Raw genomic sequence first — 24,637 nt, forward strand, 5'->3', positions numbered from 1 at the left:
CTGTTGACCTGCAGCAAACAAGTGTTGTTGTGGGTTGTTTTGTTTTTTATTCTAAAACATTAGATTGGATAAACTGTTGGTTAACCTGTTGCCACGAAGCTCCTATGAAGGACTTCATATTCGTTATATTTGCTCTGAAAGGAATAAAAGTCAGGATTTGCATTTGCATTTTACACATTGTGCTTAAATGTGGGCATAAAATCATACAAATTTGTCAGAAAATAAAAAAGATGCCATAATCCCCCAAACTGTGTCTGGGAATCAGGGAAAGATGAAAGAACAATGAATGACCGGAGAAGTCCTCAGCTGCTCCCTCAGGCTGGAAATGAACACAAATTGGCCATTTAGGTGACAGAAATGTCAGGAAGTCAGCTGCTGCAACAATGGAAGGGTGCCTCCACTCTTCACAGACTTGTGATGATATACGCTGTCTAAAAGGAATTATTTTTACAAGAGGAACCATGGCTGTCTTCAATTTGTGACATTTTTGATATTTAAGAATTTTAACTCAATCTTCTATTTGTAAAGCAAAAAATGAATAGTCAGGCATAATTCAGAGTCATCGTGACTCTTTCAGCGATGCACTGAAAAACCCGTCCTCAGCAGATCTGTCCTCAAGCATGATCTAACCCCTGGCACTGTTTTATTCTGCCAAACCCATTCTGTTTCATGGATTAAATGCTCCAAATGGGGGTTGACTCGCCTCCAGAATGGCAAACGTAACGGACAGATTTGTCTTTCCAGAAGCCCAAATTTCCCTGTTTCCCTGTTTCTATTCCAGGAAGCAGACTGGTTAAAGGGAAACCAGCAGATGTGAGCAGCAACAGGTGGGCGGACAAATAACAGACCTGTCCAAACTTGGTTTATGTCACCTATTTTCCCACTTCAAAGCCAGCCATTGCTTCCGCAATTTACCTCAAGGTTCATTTAATCTTTATTAACTGTGCCGCCGGAGCGGTCTGTCTTCCTGTCTTGCGTTCTCCTTCATCTGTACCCTTCTAACTCGGCCATTTTACTAGTCTAATCACCCTGTGGTCATTTTGTCAAAGCAAAAATAGCAAAATGTAAAATATTGAAATTTGACGTGTCCTCCTCATTCATGCTTCGGTCTCCACTTCCCCGGGATGATGTATCGACAGGCCAAGTGGACAGACAGTCACACTGAGAAGAGCTGGAAGGGAAATCAATGGAAAACACCGGGCAGGGACAGATGAATTGCTTTCACTTATTCACTCAGGACACAAACACACACACACACACAAACACTCACTCACACACACACACACACACACACACACACACACACACACAGATAGACAAACAGAAACATAGAGAGAGAGAGAGAGAGAGAGAGAGAGAGAGAGAGAGAGAGAGAGAGGGGGGTGTGTGTGTGTGTGTGTGTGTGTGTGTGTGTGTGTGTGTGTGTGTGTGTGTGTGTGTAAAAGCTGGGGCGATATGGACCAAAAGTCATATCCTGATATGTTTTGGCTAAATGACGATACATGATGCATATCTCTGTTTTTTTCTTCCTACAATGTAGGCCGAATGTTTATTTGCAAGTCAAAACCACGAGATGTCCCGAGCAATTTTATTAAAAACCAGATTGTGATCACAGTGAAACCCAAAGATCCCTGTTTAAAAATATATTTATAAAAATAAACATGTTAATGAAAATGTGTATTCAATAATAGCCTGTATTCTATAAAAAATAGATCTTTCTCTGAGAATGCTCATTCAGTTGTTTTCAACACCAATTACACAGTGACGTGCTTTGGCAAGCGTATCGCCTCGTGTCCGGTTTCTAGCGTGTCTTTGTTAGCAGTTAGTTGTGTTGCTTCTCTCTCCTTTGCACTATTCTTCATCACCGTGGCTAATTACCCGCTGTACATTTAAACCGACACTAGTTCTGCTCACACACTCGTGCCCCTCCTTATTTGAGCAACTTTGCTCATCCCACGTTTACAAGCTTTTCAGACCTGCTAGCTACTTTAGCTCAGCGGTTGGCGATGGTTTCTCTCCTGCTCGCTTGTGTTTTATGTTGAGTTATTCCTCGACCTCCTTTTGTAATAACGGTGCACGTAGCTGATGCAGCCCATGTGCCGTGAAGGCGACGCTCATTGAATTAGAGGCGCGGCTCCACGTTAACTGCTCCAGAAACGAGGAGCCAGGTTTTTGGCCCTTTCTCTTTCTCTCTTGAATTTGCTTTTGATAAAACGTGCCGTTTTGGAACATTTCAATGAAGACCGATATTGTACATAAAATGGGCTTTAATTCAAAACCACGAGTGTAAAAGATAGGAATCTGATATATAGACTTATCACTCTCCACTCTTTTACTATTAATAAATAAGAATGCTGCTACGGTGTCTTTTTATACAGAATATTAGGTTATAGTTTGGAATACAAATTATATTGTTTTATTCCATTTCTCTGGTGCAAAAATATTGATTATATCATCAAAACTTGCTACATCGCCCAGCCCTAACGCATAATCAACCTCCAGTGGGCGTCCATCTCTCCTGGGGTTTTTTCTGTTGGTTTCCTTTCTTTTTCCATATCAGAAGTCGTATACAGCAGCTTAATACTCATCAGATGCTCTCATGTCGCTTTTCTCCTCTTGTTTTTCCTCTGTTTCAATCTCTTTTTTCACATTGCCAGAGATCTCACTGTCGCCCCTTCTGGTCTGTCTTTTTGTTTCTCCCCCTCCGGTTCTCCCTCTGTTCTCCCCTCTCTCGTTTTGTCTCCCCCTCTGTCTCTCTTCCCTCCATCTGTTAATGCTGCTATAGCAGTGAGTGGGTGTGTAGGGAGGGATGGAGAGAGATAGAAAGATGATGTGAGAGGGCGGGTCGGGGTGGGGTGGGGTGGGTGTGGGGGGGGGGGGGGGGGGATCTTCCACTTGTTACAAGCTGGATAGAGGAGAAAGGGGGTGGATGGTGGCTGAGAAGGGGGCGGAGGGAGGGTGAAGGGGGTAGCGTTGTTATGGTGATGAGATCTTCTTTGTGTTAGGTTGCCAGGGCAACTTCAGGCTTACACTTGATACAACCACCCCTCCCCCCCCACCCCACCCCACTCCCCCAGCCACATGACTGTAGGGAGAGCACTTCACACATTACACACTCAGACTTACACACCCACACACTGAAACACACAAAAGCATGTGCACACACACACACACACACGCACACGCACGCACCTCTTCATCCCTCCCTTATATCCACATGCTCTTGACAGACCAAACTGCATTCTATGCGAGTGATGGAGACAGTACACGATTCATTTTCACATGCTGACCAAACTAGTTTACTTATGCTTTTGGTTTAAAATGTTGCACAAACAAATGTAGAATCATTCATTTATGTTTATTCAATGTGCCTGAATTGACTTGATTTTCCCCACACAAAGCGGGGTGGGGGGGCGCAGCCCACAGAGTAGCCCCACAACTAATGGATACTTCAGATGTAACGTGAAGAACAAAGCAGCTGTATAAAAATATAAAAACAGAGCACCCAAGAAATCAGTAATAGCAGTTGATACGTGTTTTACAACTTTTCATGGAAAAAGAAGCGAGTGTGTGTCCGTGTCCGAATCACTGTTTTTGTTGGTCTTTGTGCCTCTTTTCTTCGGTACCTGCAGAGATCTGACCTCTTCATGAGTTTGATTGGATCAAAACAAATCATTTTAAGCAGTTTGGAATGCCCTCCTCCCTCCACCCCACCAGGAATTAGGGAAGGATAAAAAGGAGGTCGTTGAAATTAAATTTCCCGAGACGTTATTATGATTTCTGTGAATGAACCTCTGATGTTGTTCTGCGTTTCATTCATTTTATCACAGATTGTGTCGTCTCTACATTATTGCTCACAATTTTCGTATCACTGTTTAAATGTATTTTTATACCTTTTTAAAGCAGCGATTGTTTCCAGCTAATATCATCGATGTGTGATTAATCCAGGTAGTTAATCACTCTAAACAGCATGTTGCCTAATTTCAGGCCATTTTCTCTGAGGGGTGACAGGAAATGAGAGTAGAGAGACGGAGGAAAAAGGCCCGCAGTCTGACACAAACCAGGGATCTTGCAGTTTATGGTTGGGCACCTTAACCCGCGTAATCTGCATTGCCATGAAATATGTAAATACAATGTAATTAACTAGACATAAATCATCATTTTGGCACCACACAGCTTGGTTTAGCTGGCATCAGTAAAGAGTACAACAAGACACATGGTAGGAAAGCTGTATAAAATAGCTTATTATTATTTGGGAAGAACGTTACCTCAGTTTACATTTAATTCAAAGGCAAAGTGTCATTGGTGTGATGGAATAACGCACATTTCAGTAATTACTGCTGTAGTCATTGCTTTAAATGCTTTAACAATGATGTTCATTCATAAAAGCATTTCATATTTGTTACATTCTTACAAAATAAATAACCACCATCATAGTTTTGTATCACTAGCTCGAAAGCCAGCAGTGTCAGCGTGATTGAAGGAAGCTAACTACCAAAATAAATGTTTCTAGTCGTGTTATAAACCATACTAACAGTGCGTTGACCACAGCTATCTGCTTGTTGACTCATGAACTAGTTAAGACATTAGAGAATGTATCAGACAATACACCACAGTCACTAAGTATGGAATCTGTAATTTTGTTATTGTCCCCAACAACCAACTCCAAAGAAGCGACCTACAGTACGTCTGGAAGTAGATGTGATGAAGTAACCATCCATACATGTATGTAAAATAGAAGACGGAGGAAGAGGAGTCATGAAGCATTGGGAGCAATATGGGGGAGGAAGGCCTTTTCCTTTGAGACAGCTGAGGGGGCGAAGTACACAATAAATGACAGAGAGGAGGGAGCCAGAGAAACTGAGAATAGTGTTGAACTTGTGCGAGTGTGTTACTATGACTTATACCGTGTTCTCGCTGCAGAAAGAGGGTTGAAATTGGAGCATCGATGAGAAGATGAAGCCACGGGTCCTCGTACGGACAAAATGGAAACATGCTGACGGAGTATTGTATCTACTTTATGCAGTCGCACTGATTTTCAAAGCCAAAAGAGTTCCAGGAAACAGTGTTGATTATACACTGCAAGTACTCACATTGGGTTGAATTATAAGAAAAAGATGAAGGGAGACAAAGACTTGCAAATCAAACAATTGACTTAGTTGCATTTCCATCTCCATGTGGCCTGTGACCGGGAGGTTTGTCCGCTCATCTTGTTGACAGGCGATCCAACGTGGTTTGAAGGTTGTTTTCTGTCCATTGAAATCAACTGAGTGGTTACAAAGTAAAAGCTATTCAATTTGCAAGTCATGCCCTGAGATATAAACTGCAGATTCATAGTTACAGACATAAAAGCAGATGCATGGACTCGTCTGAATGAAGATACAGTTTCTTGAAAGGATCTTCTGTTATCTATCAAACTTCTCTTCGCATTAATGTAGTGACCCTGCTGGTCATTGCCTAATCCTTTACTTTGGTTGTCTTGTAATATGTGCCGCTCTGTTCTGTACTACTTGAAAATATAGTAATTTAATGGAGCCTTCATTTTGTTTGTTTTTTATATACATATATATATATATATATATAAAATTATTCTTGCAGATCAAACTTATAATCTCAATAACTTTGTATCTTTATCTTATATTCTGTCCATCCCTTTAATAACTAGACAAAAAAACAGATGGATTTACAGAAAAGCTTTATAATGTTCACTGCCCCTGTTAAATAAACTAATTAATATATAAAAGATAAGTGGAGTTGAGTGACAGCAGAGACCTCTCATAGACCCACTCACCGATCCTCCATAAGCGCAACACAATCTAAAACCTCAAACTGACACTTTTAACGTCCAATGGGCAATATTTTGTGACACATTTTAAATAGAAAAACTACTTTTAAGTAATTATGATATTGTATAATTTGAAGTTTAAAACAAAAAAATCTTTACTGAGAAATATTGGTTTTGTGTCAATGCCACTTTGACTGATTTAATGTGCTATTGGAGCACTTCTGGCATCACTGCTGGCAAAATGAGAACGGATCTTCATCCTGTTTCAGTTTATGTTAATTAACATTACCCGTCCAATTGTATGAGAAAACAAGACATTATATGCCTCCGCTTTGTGTAGAGTCAGCCTAACAAGCTGCCATTTAGGAGCTCGTTTAATGGAGACATGTTTTTTCTTTGATCTGATTGGTTAATGGTCCGAATGTACCGTCGCCTGCAGCGGAATCAAATTCTAACCATGTGGCTGCAGATGGACATTTCAGGTAAAGCAGATGTGCAGAGAGTCCGAATATTTGGTATCCATGTGAGTTAACACGGACATATAAATGGAGTTGAAAAGCTTGGATTACCCGGTGCTGTAAAAAATACCATTTCTTTTATCCTGTTACTTGATTCTTTGGAGCAATTCCATAAAAAAAAAAAAAAAAAAAAAAAAAACGAAAGACAATCACTTCCACCTGTTTACACCCCAGATGTCAATGCTTGGATCATCCTGCGACTGCGTCTGCTGAGTGATAGTGAGAGTGATCTCCAGAGTGAGCAGAGTGTTAAACTCTGTCCATCTCCCCAGGTGACCGCGGCAAAGTGATGCGTATGTGCGAGTTTCCCCCAGGCGCCTGTCTTCACAGTCTCGATCTAATGGGCTCTGACAGGATGGTAATAAGGTAGCAATGGACACATACTGTGTGTGTGTGTGTGTGTGTGTGCGTGTAAGGCAGCCGTGAACCATGCCCATGCCAGCTAGTAACAGCCCCGCGTTAGAAAGCAGGTGTTCAGGACCCTGACCTCAACCTCCGTGTGTGTAAATGGCGGCACATTAAACGCAGGCGTTCACGGAGACATAGATTATACTTCCACAGGGTCACGGTCTCCCTACAGACCTACAAATGCTGTGCGGCACCACAATCCAGACATACAGTACACGCACATCAATCTACGCAGCCCTTTTGTTTCTCCCTCACGGCAAGGCCACAATCCCTCATCTCTGGACTTGCCGCTTCATTAGCCCTGATGCATATTCATACCCAGCAGTGTTCTTTCACGCTGCTTTTACTCTGACGAATATTTCCTCGCGTCATCAAGCACTTCAGCACAGAAATCATGACCGGAAATTAAACTCGATTACAGCCGCTGTTTAAATATTTCTAGGAAACATCCTCTGTTTGGTTTCATGTTGTTTCCAACATTTGGTTAAAACCAGTTTCTGTATCATCAACTGGCAAAGTGATAGATGATTGTGTTTACCGGACACACTGGGAGTGATCGCTGACATCGATGTTAAAGCTGCCCTGTCTCATTTTAAGAGCACACTGCTTTATAAGTCGCCCAAGAAGGGAAAGGATTCCCCAAGAGGACGGTGTTTTGGCCTGAACTCGCGGGGCGAAGCCTGATAAGTGGGCCAAGGCTCCTCGCTGGGAGCTAAACGGTTGCGTATGCGACCATCTTTTGAGTGTGCGAGTTAAAACTTCACACGGTTCCACCCACGCTCGTGTGTGATGATGAGATGGCCTCCGCACAGCACACCGTGCACACGTACGTAGCGGGAAGCAGAGGACATAGGACTTTAGAAAACAGCGACTACCTGTTGCCGTGTTTTCCAAATGAAGCCGTCTGTGGCTGATGATTTTGGAGAAAAAAAAAAATGTGGAGAGACGCAACGAGAGGTTCCCACTCAACTCGTGCAGGCAGGGAGAGGAAACTTTTTTCTATAATTGCTGTATTTCCAGTAGCTAATGCGTTCCCTGTGGTAGCGGTTTGAAGGGAAAGTTATGCTGACGCAGAAGCAAATAATGTTCATTGATGTGCAAGGTCATTGATTAATACTGTGCTGTACCAAAAAAGAAAAAAAGATGTTGTGACCAAACCATATGCTCCTGGAATCACACTGTGTTGTTATGGACCAGCTCTTGACGCAAATTGAACCAGTAGTAAATATATGGACACCTTTGGATGAGTGAGGCAAAAATCATTATTTTGCATATTTGATTTCTTTTTTTATTATTATTATTTTCCCGAGATTACAGCGGAACATTGTCCGGAGCAAACTGTTCCCAAAATTCAAAGAACACCATGTGATGTTGGGTACACGCCTAAAGGAAGAAAATGTCGTCTGATGAAAGTGGTCTGTTGAGGTTTATGTGAAAAAGAATTAGTAAAAACGTCAGAGATCTGTGTGGACAGCTGTGGAAACACAAAGACAGAGTTTACAATGTGCTTGAGGCGAGACTGAAGACGCATTTTTATTGGTCCTTATATGATGATTTACTCCAATTAGTAAGATGTCCTGAATTTCTGACAAGTTCTTCATGATTAATAGTTCTACAAAACGTTCTGGAAGGGAACCTTTTGTGTGGCCGAATTTATTCGCACAACAAGGAACAGAAGACAAACTTCGTTGTTTGCAATGTCATCGAGGAAAAAAAAAAAAAAAAAAAAAGGTGTTATTTATGTTTGACAAATTTACCACCACCGTGATAATGAAACTGCATTCTGGTCTAGTGTGTCGTAAGTCCACGTGAGCACTCGTATGTGCAGAGCACAAGTTCCTGTTATCTAATATTTGAGGGGAGAGTTAATGTCAACACAAACACATCCACTGGTAAAACAAAACAAAACAAAAAAAAAGTGCCTTCTGAACGAGCTAAACGGTGCGATTAGTTCTGCTTTTCAGAAAGACATTTCATTTTTTTATTACAGGTTTTGGCACAAAACAGGGCCTGAAAAAAAGCGTACGCCACTCCTCACGAAAAAGTCGTGATTTTTAAAAGCAAACTTGGCAGTAAATAGTGCACCTGTCGGCAAACTCTGACTCATCCGCACGCACGTTTTGGAGCCTGGAAAAATTGGCGACGCAGACGGTGAAATGGTGAACTGAAGCCAGATTGTAGAAATTAAATGTGACGGACAACTTGGTGCGTACAACGAAGCCTCTCACATTTCATTTCTCTTCATATCACATGTTGCTTTTCACCGCGTTTACATTACAAACTTAATCACCGTCCTTTGTAAAAACAATTAATTTGCATATTGTGCACGTAGTTTAATGTTGTTGTGGGTAGAAGTGTTTCCACGGCGCTCACAGCCTGTCGTCATGGAGACATCGCGGTGGAACTTCAATCACTGCAGCGGCAACATGTGACCGCTCTTTGCATTTTCTTTAGTTTTTGAGTCCACAGCTGTGACCGCTCGAACAAACACGCGCTTCATATCCTCCACATCGTCCACAAACAAATTCCATTTCCGGGTTTTCCTCTCCGTTGTTTACACGATTCACCAAAGAACCACCGATCCACATGGCTAACTTTATTTGCATGAAGCTTTTGTAAAACGCTTTGCATCGACCACTCGTGGTTGAATGTGGGCGTGTCGGTCTGCGTGCGCACATTTCCATGTGGATTGTGATTTCTAAAGGGAACTTTGCGTGCAGGTGTTTGCGTGCGCGCGGTTTTATAAATCAGAATATTTTTTTGGGGCGCTTTTAATATAATCCCACGCAATGTTTTCTAAATGAGGCCCCGGGTCTGAAAAAGGAGATGAAACGCTTACACAGAGAAGCGTGATGCCTGATGATACTTTACTTTATTTGAATATATTTGCAGTCTCTCTGGCAGCGACCTGCAGGGGGATTAGAGTTCGAGACGCGGCAGCTCTGTCAGTTCGGTGTTTTACTTCAGCAGACGCTTTAGTACGGCGGGTGCCGGCTGTTGTGAGTCCTTCGATGTGATGATTTTAAGGCAAGAGACATCACACGTGCCGTCCTGCCGCCTCAGGAACATTAACGGTGTCCCGACAGCATCTGTGAGCATCCACACAGTGTATTGCAACAGCTTGAGGCTGACTGCACACTGGCACAGGCAACTGTGCTCGTCAAGTCAAAACATAAACAAACCACAAACCTCAAATAAATGTGGAAACATTGAAAATGACGTAATTGTCTTCATGTTTTCATTGTTTGTCTCTCTTAAGACATTGTTCCTTATAAATATTTTGTAATGCAACTATGAGGGCTCCTATTAACGTTTTTTTTTCATATCTGTCTGGCTTCAGGCAGCTACTATGGGGTTATTGCTGTTGAGTGTGATCATGTTTTATTTGTATTACTTTTCACTTTGCAACCATGAAAATTGTTTTGCTTTTTGTGAGAGGTAAAGTGTGTGTATGTTAATATCCTGTATGTGGCTGATCCAGCTGTTTATAGGAACTCCCTATCAAAGCATTCATTTCTATGAAGAGACTCTTCCCTACACTGAAAATACCCTTTCTTGCTGTTTTAGCTGATGTCCCTCCTGGTTCCTCTCCGCGTCCTCGCGTTTCCTCCTGTCCACCTGAATCTTTAAGCGTGTCCTACTTTTTGTCTCGTCACCTCTTGCTGCTTTCATCTGTTTGACTGTCTGTATCTTTCTCTCTCTCTGATGCCGATGCCACTCTATCTCACTGTCTGCCGTTTATCCATTCTCCTTCTTTTCTTTTTTTTTTAAATCTCCCTCAGCTATTGTTATGATGTCCTTCTGCTCAGAGCAGATAATAGTAATGAGGATTTCAAAACAATCACCAAATCGTATTAGAATAAAAGTTATTATGTTAAAACAGTGATGTTAATATCACCTCTCTCTCTCTCTCTCTCTCTGTCTACAGCTCCCCCGCCCAGCAGATTCAACAGGAGAGTGTCAGGTAAGATGTGTGTGTGAGTTCACGTGTGTGTGTGTGTGTGCACGCGTGTGTGTTTGACGTCATGTTCCCTAAGTGTAATCCACACCGAGGACACCGTAGCATACGTCACTGGCTAACCCACAGGTTGTGTGTGTGTGATGCATGTTGAATGCTGTTGAGCTGAAGGAGCCCGTGTCTGCCTCTGTGGTGAAACAGTTCGGAGGCCGTGTTTCCATAATTTGCGTAAGACGTGCATGTTAAAGAGTGTTAAGAGGCTCCACTGTGGCGTGTTGTGGGTTTGTGTGCGTGTGTGTGCGCGCGTCGTGTTTGTTTGTGTTGATGTCTGTGGTCTTCGGTGGACAGCGCTCTTGTTTTCTCACGCTCAGTCGTACTCGTCTACTGTTTACATTCGAGTGATTGAATGTCGTCAGCCGGCAGACTTTGGTTAGACTCTGGGTGTGTCAACTGATGTTTATCTTTACTGTTCTGCTGCTATCATTGTTCAACCCGCTGTCTTTACTGCAGCCTCATTAAGGTTCGTTGGGGAGTTTGGTGTTAATTTGTACAATTAGACGAGGTTTTTTTTTTTATGGTTTTATAACCGTGACATTTAGTTGTTTAGTGATCCTTGTTGCTGTGATGCGGTAAACAAAGTGGTCAAAGTTTCTGTCTTGACAGAAACATTGTGTGGTCCAAGCAGACTTTTGTTGTTGTGCGTTTTACTGGAAGACATAATGATTCTTTTTGAGCTAGGAGGAGACATTGCATTAATACAACAACAAAGACAGAGCGTCGCTGTGAGGCTCATCATTTTTCAAAGATGTTACCACAAAGGCTCCACCTCACCTGTGCTGAAAAAGATTTTCATTTGTAAGTTGTGCAAAGTTATTTTGTTTGAAAGTTGTTTTGTGTTTTTATTTCACAGTGTTCCAAATTAGATTTATTTTTTTCCAAGGGAAGAAAGCTCACTAAAGCTTAAAAGACAAATACATCCCTTCATCCCTGTAACATTGTTTAACATAAGAGGGGGGGGGGGGGGGTGCGGCTCTGTTTGATGTGCAATGTTTTCCAGGACACCCATCGAGTTTAATGTGTTTCTTATCCAACATTCCTCAGATAACTGGGGAAATGTGCAGAAACTCAACATTGTGGCGCAATCCAGCACAAGTGTTACAATTATATCATCAAATATTGTAGATGCCTTTCAAATATATTACAAATACAACACTATACCAGCTGCAGACATTACACACATCAATAAATCACAGAAATTAAAACAAAGCAGTGTTCTTAAAAACTGAAACGTACACCTGGAGGCTAAATGACAAAGGGATCAGCAAAAATGAGATTTTGTTTTATGTCCACTGCTGTTTATTTATTGCAGCGGTGTTGTATTGAATTGCATCACGTCGTCAATCCCAGGTGCACATCACTGGACTGCCATAATCTAATTTAGATATTAGTTATTCTGAATTTTAGAGATTAATACGACATTGTCCAACAAACAAGAACAAATTCATTGTACTTGAAACGGTGTTCTGTCAACCTTCAGTGACTTTACAGCAAACACATTAAAAATGATAAGAGCAGTCAGTGTCAGTGTTAGTGTCAGTATTTCTGTGAACACATTTTCTTATTGATAAAGCAATGAGTCTTCCTGATGGAAAGATTTTCTCTAGTTTGGAGAAAAAGTTCTGGCTACGTGGCTGTTGTGCTGGGCTCCTTTTCCATTTTGAAATATTCCTACACTGCACACATTTTAATTGGACATCATATCAAATTAATGATGTTATTATTTTTAGAAGGACCACCAGAAAGAAATTGAATGGTAGTCTATGGTGCCAAAGGCCTTTTGGAGCCAGCCCCTAGTGGCCATCAGTGGTATTGTACCTTAAGACTGCGATAATTGGCTTCAAATTTCAGAAGCAGACATCGTTTTTTTTATACATAGTCTATGGTCATAACACCCATATCAGACCACACTGTGAAGATGTTTAGACCTTTTAAATGTTGAGGATAAGACATTTAAATGGGAGGCTTCTCTTTTAATTGTAAGCCAATTAGGAGAGGCAGATGTTACGTCCCCATAGGAAATAATAGTCTTTATATGAACTGACAAGTAGTTACAGAGAAAGTCTGGGAATTTATCTGTATAGAATCATCATTAAATTTGAGTTGATGTTTAGTTGTCATACAATTAACTGTGATGAACTATTTAATTGCCTGTTTTTGTACATTTTATGCCACTATATTGTTTAGGCCTGATAGTTCAATAATACACATACACTTTATAAGGAACAAGAGTTATTTATTGGCCTCAAACATGGGAACATATGAATAACAATTACATTTCTGTATATTTATGTCAGATCTGCCTTTTGCTATTTCTGTTTACAAACCCTAAAAGACAAACGGGGTTTATTACCGAGTGTGCTGCTGTTGCGTAACTGCAGCAGCTTTGACCGTACGACCCTGTTTTAAGTGGACTGAGGGCTTATAGACATTCACATGTGGACTCACAAGTAGCTTATTGGCCGCTATTTTTTTTTTTTTTCTATCCCCCCATGCTGCCAGGGGTAGATAGAGGGTTTGGCAGCATGGGGGGGAAACCGAGCAAACATGAATCCAGCAACTCCAGCTGAGCATGATGGACCTGCCAGCACTCTTGGCCTTATCTGATCTGAAATGGTGTTCATACCAGTGAAGAACACACAAAGCTGAGCATTCATTCAAACATCTGTGTCTTCATTCTCCTAAATCCCCCCGAGTCTTGGGGTCACGTTTTGTTATTAGTTTAGATTATGTTCTCATTCCTTATAAACGACCACATCCTGGTTGTTAGAGCCCCGAGTCTCACACTTTTAACTGCATTTTTATTAGCTCCTTGGAGTCGAACTGGCTGATGGCGCTGAACTGAAGGAAGGTTTGCACATTAACACTGCGGAGGTCACACCGCTCCCCAACGTCGTGAGAAAAGACGTTACACTCAGGATTTCACACGCACGCACTTGGAAACTTGCATTTGTTTTGTGGGAAATGACATGTGAGAAGTGGAGTGTGTCTCTGCAGAGTTGGAGGAAACGCAGATACATAATGACAATTTGAAATGACCTTGTCATTGTTTGTCATCTAGTGTGGCAAAACATGTCACTGTGTGTGTGTCACTTCCTCACTTCTGGGCTCCTCCAGTGTCCTGCAGTCCTCTCTCCCTGTCTCCTGCAGGCCATCGCCTCATGTTGTGTTATACAATATCTTCCTCTCCTTGCGTCTGTGCTTGTGTAACATCTTACCTTGTGCTGCACCCTGTGTGTGTCAAAACATTTAACATGGATGAGGTGGATACAATGTCCCTGGCTTTTTGTGTTTAGCATTTTTGTAGTTTTCTTTGTTGGTCTGCTCGTGTCCACGGTGAGTCAAGATGTGACCCGACTGTTATTTATACAGTAAACACATCTCTGCGCACATTAAGGTAGTTCACCCCCATGATGGATTTCTTTTGAGTGAATTCCACAGTAGATAAACTCACTATATACTGTGGTTCATTTGAAGTTAAAGAAAGTAGTAATCCAAAGGCTTTACCTGCTTAAAGTAAAGTTAGACAGCAGTGTATATTTGACATGGTTGTCAACCTATTAACTGGCTTGTTTTGTGGTTTTAAAACCTTTTTGTCATGGATATGTGAAGTTGTTGGTTGGAGACTCATTGAATTAATATGGAATTGTTACGACGGCTTAATCCATCTCTGAACCCGTCTGTACAATTCTTTCCTACCTGGATTGTTCGTCTGGATTGCTTTGTCTATTTACAATGTAATCGCACGGGATGTGTTCATGTGTAAAGTTGATTTCAAAATGTCTTTTCTTCAGTGTGCGCGGAGGCGTTCAACCCAGACGACGATGACGAGGACACTGAGCCCAGAGTGGTTCACCCAAAAACAGACGAACAGCGCTGCAGACTGCAAGAGGCCTGCCGAGACATCCTACTCTTCAAAACACTAGATCAAGTAAATACGTCGTGTAAACACGCACAGGACGACGTGTATCACATCACATCACATCACATCACATCACATCACATCACATCACATCACAATGCAGAAAACTCTTTACAAGCTGATGGCTGAAGGAAAAATGAACATTAGGTGTCTTAGTCAGCTTCAGTGTTCATTGTCATAGATTCTAGCGTTCTGCATTGCTACTGTAGAGATAACATCCTCAAACCATTCAATGAGCCCTGGTGCCGTGCATGAAAGGACCTGCAGCCATTTACTTCATTCAGTTTTTCCCCTCTAACTTGTCACCTGTATGTGGACTGACACACGCACAAAAGACAAATGTAAATTCATTATCCCGAACACCGAGTGACTATCAGAATGGAGAAGGTACAATTCACATAACCCGGCGCCTGTGTTGTTGTTATACTGTATGTTTTTAAAACTACTCATCTGAAACCCTCCAGTATTTGTCCAGAGGTAGATTTCTTGTTTTTCAGAAGGTGAATCCAAAAATAATTAATATTTCACTAGTTAGCCCGATCGCCTCACAGCCAAAAGGTTGTGGTTTAAAGCTGCCGGCTGGCTGGGGCCGTTCTGTGAGGAGTTTTCCAGCTCTCTCTGTGACTGTGTGGGTTTTCTCCGGCCACTCTGACTTTCCACCACAATCAGAGATGTGCATTTTAGGTTTACTGGTGATCTTAAATTGGACGCAGGTTTAAATGTTAGCATCAACCGTTGTCTGTCTTTCTGTGTTGGCCCTGCGATGGGACAGACAAACTGTGCAGGAAGTATCCCACTCAAAAATGCCCCGTTTACTTTCTCACATAATTTCCTGGCATAATTCATTTTCATCTCGTCTACCTTCAGGAACGGCACTCACACAAGCTCAATGGCATTTAGAGCTGCTTGTTGAACTGCGCACGCACACACACACACACACACACACACACACACACACACACACACACACACACACACACACACACACACACACACACACACACTTACTTACTTACTTACTTTCCCTGTTGCACCTCATTTGTGTCTGACATCCTCTCTTTTGTCCGGCTTCCAGGAGCAGTTCTCACAGGTGCTGGACGCCATGTTTGAGTTACTCGTTCAGCCCAATGACCACGTCATCGACCAGGGAGACGATGGAGACAACTTCTATGTCATAGAGAGGTAAGAGGCAGACAGACGCGTTGGATCATTATTGCCGGCTCAGCTCGTTTATTCACACAGTCCCTGTTTGTTTTAGTAAGCTGGGATGGCAGAAAGGTTCGAGATAACAATGTTTTACAGCCTAATTAGGTCAAAGTCAGTGACACTGGCAAGAATGGTGCCAGTATGTACATTTACTTTGTGTTTTATTCATATTCATTTATAGATGCATCTTCACCTCAAGTCCCTGAAACACTTGGGTATAAGTGATGACTTCTCAAGGAACTAAAAGCTTCCTTTACTCTGTTACTACATTGTTGTCTAAGTTTCCACTCTGGTCTAAGGGCCCTCGAAGATCAGGCAAATTAGTTCTCTTATGGTTCTTCTTATGATTTTTTTTTATTTTTTTTTTTTTATGGCAGTTGGCGAACCAGCTTACAGGCGCGTTACAGCCACCTACTGGACTAGAATGCATCACAGTAGATTCTGCTGAACGCACGCCATACAGCGGACAACCTGGACTTTACCTTGTGTCATGTGATTTCTTTTGTGGTTCTGTGTTCAAGTCAAAATTAGAAAAAAGATGCAAGTACTCAAACGGTTAGAAAGGCTTCAGTGCCGCAAGCCCCACCCCCCAAAGTTCCCGAACTTTGGACAGTAGTTCCTGGAGCACCAAGCAGGGACTTTTTGGGGTTGAACCCCCGTGGAACTTGATTTAGACTCTCGTCCCTGTGGTGGAAACACAGTTAGAGGATCTGAGTTCTTCAAAAGGTTCCCAGTTCCTAGAAAGCTCCAGCTGTGGAAACGCGGGTTATCACTCTGAATGACCAGACAAATTTGAATAATTGATATTGTCCAACACAATGCTATACCATATTTCTGTTGTATTTCTGTACATAGTTTTTTTAAACTTTAGTCCCTCAGTCATTTGTGTGTGAACTCAGGTGTTAGGTTTTATTCGTGGCTGCACTTTGTGGTGGAGTTAATTTAAACTGCACTGTTTGAAATAGAGCTCAGTTTCATGCATAAATAAATAGAAATGTTAGATATATCTTACATCATCTTAAATTATGACAGATAAAAGTAAAACCATCAATTACAACCGTTGATTCCTACATAGTGTCAACAACAAGTAGAAAGTATTTGTTGAATGGAAGTCTTAATTACAGGGATATTGTGTTTGGATATAATAAATAAAAGTGTGGACCACTGGTCATTACTTTGGGGCTGTTGATCGTGCGTTGGTTATGTTTTTGACAGGTGTGTATGTCTGGGTCTGTGTATACACTAACAATTGAGCTTGTGTGTGTAATTTTCCTGCCATATCGTTTATGTAAACTCTTGGTGTGTACACGGGACAGGTGATGTTGACTGGGTTGGAAAACAGAGTTAAGTTGCAGGAACATTGAAATTGGCCTCTGTATCATTGTCAAAGTAAAACAAAAAGCTGACACTTTTCTTTAATTGGACCATTAGACTGATCCATCAGGCTGCAGGCAGCTGTGTTTGTTGCTGTAATATCACTCTCAGGTTTTTTGGAAACATCCTTGGTTTGTAGCGTTTTTAGATATTAGGGACACCTTTGATAATCCCTGAGACTACACTGCACTGTAGTTTTTAGATTTCGTTGTCATATATATTGCTTTACAACTTGAAGCACACTTGACATAAAAAAAAGGCCTCAGGATGTCAGTTTTTAACCTCGGCCTCTCCGGAAACACCAGACGTACCCATGTGTGGCTGGTGGCTGCTCTTTGTTTATCCCACCCCAGCCTCTATTCATTCTTGGCATGGTACATATCAGTTCAGTGCAGCGGTTTAGATTTGAACACAGCGTGCTCCGTGTTCATGAGACATGCGATGACCTTTAAGAGCTGCACGCCTGCCTGATTATATACTATCCCGGGGTTTTCCAGGGCCTGTGCAAAGTGTAGGCGGTAGCTAATGTCACCAGCAGGGTGGGGTGTCAACGTGGACACATGGAGAGATGGAGGGAGAAGCAGAAAAGAAAGCAGGAAAGAAAACAGGACGCAGGAAGCAGCACATTGTTTCGATGTTTCCCATTTAATCTTTTTATTATGTCACTCAAACGTATTTATACATCTCCTCTTTGTTCTTGCCACTGTAGCTCAGACGGTAGAGCTGACAGCTGACTCTCAATAGCACATCTTAATGATTTTGGCCGGGCAGCCTGCGGGCCACAAGGTGGTGAGGGCACCCTCAGCCTCCACAAAAGAATAAACAGAAATGTTGTGAAGCCTGTAAGACGGGAAGTAACTGGAAAGAACTCAGAAACCCAGTTATAAGGAATTAATATACAGTGAGAGATGACAAGCAAGATATGAAAAGGATCATTTTTTTCTTCAGTTCTGATTGGTTAAACATTTTTATTATCAAATAAAGAATGAACTGTGTAGTTACCTCTTTTTATATTTCAGTTTTCATTGTTTCGTGCTCGCGGTTTCCCAACCAAGCTGAAACATCTGAGATAGTTACAAATCACTGAACTCGGCATGCAAAATAATTCCCTATTTCTATTTGTTGACATTGAGATTTTGCATCTTTGATCTTTAGAGATGACCAATCTCTGAATGTGCTGCCCAAGGGTGGACTTGGCAGTAAAAATCCTTATTATGCACACATCCTCTCAGTGTAGGAGGGAACATCCATTTGTCCTTCAGCCACAAAAACACAAAACAGACTCACTGTCCAATCTTTATCTGGAAAGTCAATTTCCACAACAGGAATCAAAATTCAAAAACATGGATCTTCCTTAAGGTGTCAATTGATCATGGCTGAGGCGTTAATGTTTCATTCAAGAAATAAAGTTGGTTATTAAAAAGCATCTAAAGCAGCGTCATTGTGAGAAGTGTACCACTGACCGCGGTTCTCACACCTGCTTTGTCTGATGAGCAAAGAGGAGCGGCCCCGAACAGCAACATGGCATAGTCTCGCTTAACTTCAGCTGGTTGACAACACAAGTGATCAGCGTCCCCATCGTCGTGGTAATCCAATCAAAGTAAACTAATACTCCACCAGCGACAAGGGTTTTAGCCCCGCTACGCAGCCAATGGGAGGACAGGCTAGCTCACAAAATGACTGGTTAATCCTGCCAAGCAACAACGCTGCAAATTACCTTCCACAGGTTTAATCCTCACACACGGGGAAAGAGGGAGGAGAGGCAGAGCTGCTCTGCTCAAGTATTACTCTCGATCAGCCGTGTACTACCGTGACAAACTGTTTCTGATATTAGACATGCGGAAATACAACAGTGTTCACAAATCGGCTACACTGCAACCACCTTTCACTTGCAAGTGCATGAAAAACATCTGAACACACGCACATGGTCAATAACTGGGTCGCCCAGTGTATCAAATGAACACAGATCTATCCCGAGGCTACAAATCATCTGTAATTAGATAACTATTTAAACCAGTCAGGAGATCAATTAACAAAATTGCCACTCAATAATTAAATAAGTCGTTTAGTGTTTTTTGCTGATTCATCTCTTGGATTTAACTCGTTTCTCTTTCCTTGTTAGCTGCTTACCCGTTTCTCTTTTTTTTTTTTTTTTTTTTCACACCTCTCTCTCCCTGTGTTGTTCCAGGGGTGTGTATGACATCATGGTAACGGGGAAATGTGTGGGTCAGTATGACAATAAGGGCAGCTTTGGGGAGCTGGCACTCATGTACAACACGCCACGCGCCGCCACCATTGCAGCCACCCAGGAGGGAGCGCTATGGGGACTGGTAAGAACATACAAACACACTGACAGCCAAACCAGATGGATTTATGCATCTATAGGACTATGCAGATATTACATAAGCCATAATAAGTTAAGTTTTTTTTAAATGATCAGATTTGCCCACTAGATATTTTCAGTCACTTTTAAGTTGTCTTCCAAGGATTGTTAGGAACACTTCTCTTCATCATGTAGCATACATTGATCTGATGCTCAGACATGTTAAGAATGGAGTCCTGTAATCTATGAATGGAGCCGGTGCTCTGCTCTGATGGTTTGTGCTGCTGCAGCTCCTCCCTGTGGCCGAGCAGCGGGAGACCAGCCACAGTCAAACAGTCGGAGAGTGTCTTGCCTTTAGGAGGTGTTTGTTTACTCGTGTGTGTGTGTGTGTGTGTGTGTTTTGTTTTTTTCTTTTCCAAGGACCGTGCTACATTTCGTAGACTCATTGTAAAGAACAACGCCAAGAAGAGGAGGATGTACGAGTGTTTCATCGAGTCTGTGCCCTTACTTAAATCACTGGAGGTGAGTTTATTTTGTAGAAACCATCCTCCACCCCTCCTGTGGGGATTAGTGTTGGGTTTTGATGGCATTTTATGAAAACAGAATCCAGTATCAAATCCACATATCATGTGCAAATCCTTTGAATCCCTCAAATTTCTAAATAACTCCAAGTCAAAGATGAACTTTAGTTCTGTCATCAAAATGAGGTTTGGACCAAATAACAGGAAGGTTTGATTGTTGATTTGTATTGATTAATGTGACACACGGACCCCCTCAAATATTTTGAGTTTTGGGGCTGAAAGTGAGGAGTCGTCAGTCAGAAACTCTCACTGCTGCCAGAGCTTCACAGTTTTCTCTGTTTCTCTTCCCTCGACCTGCCTGTCCTTCTCTTTTCTCTGCTCAGCTGTCAGAGAGGATGAAGATAGTGGATGTATTAGGAGCGAAGCAGTTCTCAGGGGGTGAGCGCATCATCACACAGGTAAGACGTGGATAAAGCGGACGTAGTTTTTCATCACAATATTTCATTTCCAAAAAAGAGTTGAGAGTCTGTGTAAAATGTAAATAAAAAAAACTATTTATAACCGTGTTTTCTTTTCTCCTCAGGGAGACAAAGCTGACTGCTTCTACATTGTAGAATCTGGGGAGGTCAAGATCATGATGAAGAGTAAAGTAAGATGCTCATCGTCACTTTCTTCATTTCTGCTTGGCACGCAATCTGCATCTGAATTTGTGGAAGGGGAATTTATTTCAGTGTGCATCTCTTACAGCCGCTCAGAATCTGACAAGCATTTCATTGGTTCGGGAATATGCACAAACACAATGGCTGGCTGTACAGCACATTTTGACAGTGACAACCCACACTCCCCATTAAAATCCACCACGGCACAAAAGACTTTCCCGGTTTTGCCTAGCAACAGCGGGAATCATGATTGTCTGCTCAGCTGCTGAGTGCTTCTTGCCGGTGGGGGGAGGGGGAGGGGGGGAATGAGGCATTGAGTGGTTCCTAACCTTTAATCCTGCTCTCCGCTCTCCCTGCAGACGAAGGCGGACCATGCAGACAATGCGGAGGTGGAGATAGCGCGCTGTAGCAGGGGTCAGTACTTCGGGGAGCTGGCCTTGGTCACTAACAAGCCCCGGGCCGCCTCAGCCTACGCAGAGGGAGATGTCAAGTGTTTGGGTAAGGCGAAATACACTTTGACGCACTCGTTAAATTCCTCCGCATCATACTAAGAAAACATACGAGTAAGTAGTGAAGCCAGAAGCAACTGTGGGTAGACTGTCCTGAATGACTGACATGGTTTTCATTTTCCACCAGCCGAACTGTTACAAGCTGTTCCCTCGGAGATTTAAGTGGCATTTGAGTTGTGATGAATTCTCCATTGTTTCCTGTCCGTCCATCTCATCTGTCAACACCTCGTATTTATTGTTGATTGAAGGCCGTTCTGTAATTATTTTGCGTTTTGAAGTGGACGCACTAAAACTCTACAGCGATGAGCAGATCTTCACTTCTGAACGTGAACAGGATCCAGAACAGCGGTTCGGGTTTCTCTATCACCTTCCTCCCTCTTCGCAGTGAAATCTGTTTCAGCTTTTATTCTTTTTTTTATAGCTCCAATTACACAGCTTGTATTTGTTTAATCACAGAGCTTATTTGCTTTTTTTTGGAGGATATTCTGTCAGTCAGCCTCATTGTTTGTCCTCCCCTGTTCATCCACTGTCTCCTTACATGTCTGTCCTGTCTTTCAGTGTTTTCTGCACTGACAGCCAGTCTTCGACAGCTGCTTGGCTTCTAAAGCAGAGAACATGTCATTCAACCATACTGCTACAACATAAGCTGTATTTTGTGCTCTCCCTACTCCCCATGTTCCTCCTGCAGTTGTAAAAGATGAGCAGGACTTCAGTGGTCCCCGAGGGACATTTAGAACTTCTCCGCCTGTCATACTGCATCTAAGCAATCTGCTGAATTTATCGATGCTGCTTTTTAACTATTACAAGTTGTTCCTGCAGTGTTGACGCTAAAAAAAAAAACAGGAAATCCTGATAGATGTGTCTGAAGATGTGATTATTTTGGATTCTCTGGGGTTCTTGTGTGAACTCAGCTTTTCCAGCTTGGTGTATTCTGATTATTCTGATCTATACACTCCTCACTGCACGTAATACCCTCGATGAAATTGCTCCGCGGAAATGATATTGTGAACTCTCTTGAGGAGATCGTTGGTCTCTGGGACTCTTGAGTACTCTGACCATATATGGAATCACTAATTTCTCTTGTTCTGTGTAAAATCATGAAACAATGATTGTTCTAATTTCTTGTGACATTTTGTTTGTGCCATTTAACAACAGAAACTAATCTTCAGATACACTGAACGTCCGCCTCCCTTTCTCTCTGTGCAGTAATAGACGTGCAGGCGTTTGAGCGCCTCCTGGGCTCCTGTAAGGAAATCATGAAGAGGAACATCACCCACTATGAGGAGCAGCTAGTGGCTCTGTTCGGCTCCAGCATGGACCTGAGAGACTGAGCCTCCCACACCACCCTCCGTGCCTTCTATCACACACACACACACACACACACACTCACACTCACACACACTCACAGATATACAGACATATGTCCTCTCCCACATCACGCAGTGGCTATACAGACTCATAAGCTTTACACAGATGGTGCAAACGCAATTGAAAGTGTACTCGGCTCACTTGCAGGTACATAGATCCTCACGGAGCATGAACACACTCCCTCCCAACACACACACACACACACACACGCACGCACACACACACACACTGACACCTTTGTAGGCACTGACAGAGACGCTCACGTCACTTGATCTGCTCACGCTCGTGCACACACTAGCTCAACAAACTTCTTGAAAAGCTGACTTTGGTTAGATGCACAGACACGCACAGACATGCAGAGCTAGCTGAACACACTTCGTTGCTTGAGCCAGCTTCAACCTCTCAGTATGAATGTCTTTGCTGCACTGACTTTCGTACAGGTCGAGCAGTGCAAGGACATAAAGTACACGCACACTCCATTCACATGTTTAAAAACACATCTTCATGCGTCATGTGCAGGCTTTGCATTCACATGAGCACTTAAACAACTCCAAGTTGTTCCAAGCCTCAGCCAAGGACACATATCTCACACACACACACACACACACACACACACACACACACACACACACACACACACACACACAGATATCCAAAAACACAGGCAACCACACTTGCAAAAACACACATAGTGGTAAAATGGAGACAAAAAAACTTTAAAAATCTCTGAAAAGGAAAACAAATCAAAAATGCAAAAAAAAAAAAAAAAAAAAAAAAAGGAAAGTTTAAAGAAGACATAAGTTTTAGAAACATTTTATGAAGATAAAAAAACAGAAGCTTTGATAAAATATTATTTAAATAAAAAAAAAGTGTTTCCTCTTTGGGAGGCTGGGGTGCAGAACTTTGAGCGTGCTCCTTTTCTTCCTCTACTGTTGTTGATTGAGTTGAGTTGAGTTGAGTTGAGTTGAGTTAGTGCTGGTGATTCTTGCAGTACCACAGAAGAAGCAGTGAAAACAATAACAACCCTACATTTTATGGGCCATTGTTATTCTGTCGTTGACGCCACACTTCATCGTATTGAATTAATTATTAATGTATTGTTATTATATATTCATTTATTATTTTGTTTTACTTTGACCAATTCTGATAAAATTCACCATCCATCTCTGACAAAATGTAAAAACGGAAAAAAAAATTCTAATAAAGACATATTAGTACTTATTTCTCCTTGATTATCCTTGAATGAGTTGTCCTGGATAAAAACTGAAAAAATAAAGCAAACATTTTGTTAAAAAAACAACTTGCCTCTTTCTTAAATTCCTACTCAAGCATAATTAACATTTTCAGCGCCCTGGAAGTAAAACGTGGTGAAGAATATTTGGATGATTGAGCCACGCACTCGTGCCAAAATAACACCTTACCTTGCAATACAGGAAAAAAGAAATACACTTAATAACTTTTAGTTTTTATTGACTGCTAGAGATGATTTGTGATCCCACACTTTGGTTGTCTTTCAGTTAGTGTTGTAAGGGTCTATTCTGGACTACTGCACTGCTTGGTTCATAATGTTTTCCTTTTTTACACCTTTTATACAGTCTATGGTTTACACACATCCCTTTCAATTCTTACACTTTCCCAAATCCACACTCATAATTTTGCAGCGACTGAGCTAAAGTAAGAATAAAGTGATGTAAGAAGTAAAAAATATAAAAAGAATCATTCATTTCAAATCTTGAAACTTTGAAAATAAATAAAATACAAATATAAATGAAAATAATCATGTTTTGTAAACACATGATACTTCACCTCAGGACACATTCAGTATATTGTATATAAGCAGTGGTGAAAGAAGTATTCAGGTCTGTGACTTAAGTAAAAGTACTAATACCACACTGAAAATACTACAGTACAAGAAAAAGTCCTGCATTCATAAGTATTATCAGCTAAATCTGATTTAAGTGTCAAAAGTAAAAGTACTCGTGCAGTAAAATGCTCCCTGTCAGTGTTTTACTGTTGTGTGATGTTTTTG

The 24,637-nt window shown here is 41.7% G+C and overlaps 1 protein-coding gene across 2 annotated transcripts in view; it reads left to right on the forward strand.

The window, feature by feature from the left end:
- prkar2aa (protein kinase, cAMP-dependent, regulatory, type II, alpha A) overlaps positions 1 to 23,908 on the forward strand; it is a 49,568-nt gene extending 25,660 nt beyond the window's left edge. For both annotated transcript variants that reach the window (XM_069141453.1, XM_069141452.1), the window contains exons 3-11: positions 10,640 to 10,675; positions 14,521 to 14,657; positions 15,724 to 15,830; positions 19,417 to 19,558; positions 19,972 to 20,073; positions 20,456 to 20,530; positions 20,656 to 20,721; positions 21,091 to 21,229; positions 22,447 to 23,908. In XM_069141453.1, coding sequence (XP_068997554.1) covers positions 10,640 to 10,675; positions 14,521 to 14,657; positions 15,724 to 15,830; positions 19,417 to 19,558; positions 19,972 to 20,073; positions 20,456 to 20,530; positions 20,656 to 20,721; positions 21,091 to 21,229; positions 22,447 to 22,571 — 929 coding nt within the window. In that variant the 3' untranslated portion in view covers positions 22,572 to 23,908. The remainder of the gene's footprint in view (positions 1 to 10,639; positions 10,676 to 14,520; positions 14,658 to 15,723; positions 15,831 to 19,416; positions 19,559 to 19,971; positions 20,074 to 20,455; positions 20,531 to 20,655; positions 20,722 to 21,090; positions 21,230 to 22,446) is intronic.
- The last annotated feature ends 729 nt before the right edge of the window (positions 23,909 to 24,637 follow it).

Source organism: Embiotoca jacksoni, unplaced genomic scaffold (assembly GCF_022577435.1).
Source record: "Embiotoca jacksoni isolate LCO1_2020_lvr unplaced genomic scaffold, fEmbJac1.0.p SCAF_9, whole genome shotgun sequence".
NCBI lineage: Eukaryota > Metazoa > Chordata > Actinopteri > Embiotocidae > Embiotoca > Embiotoca jacksoni.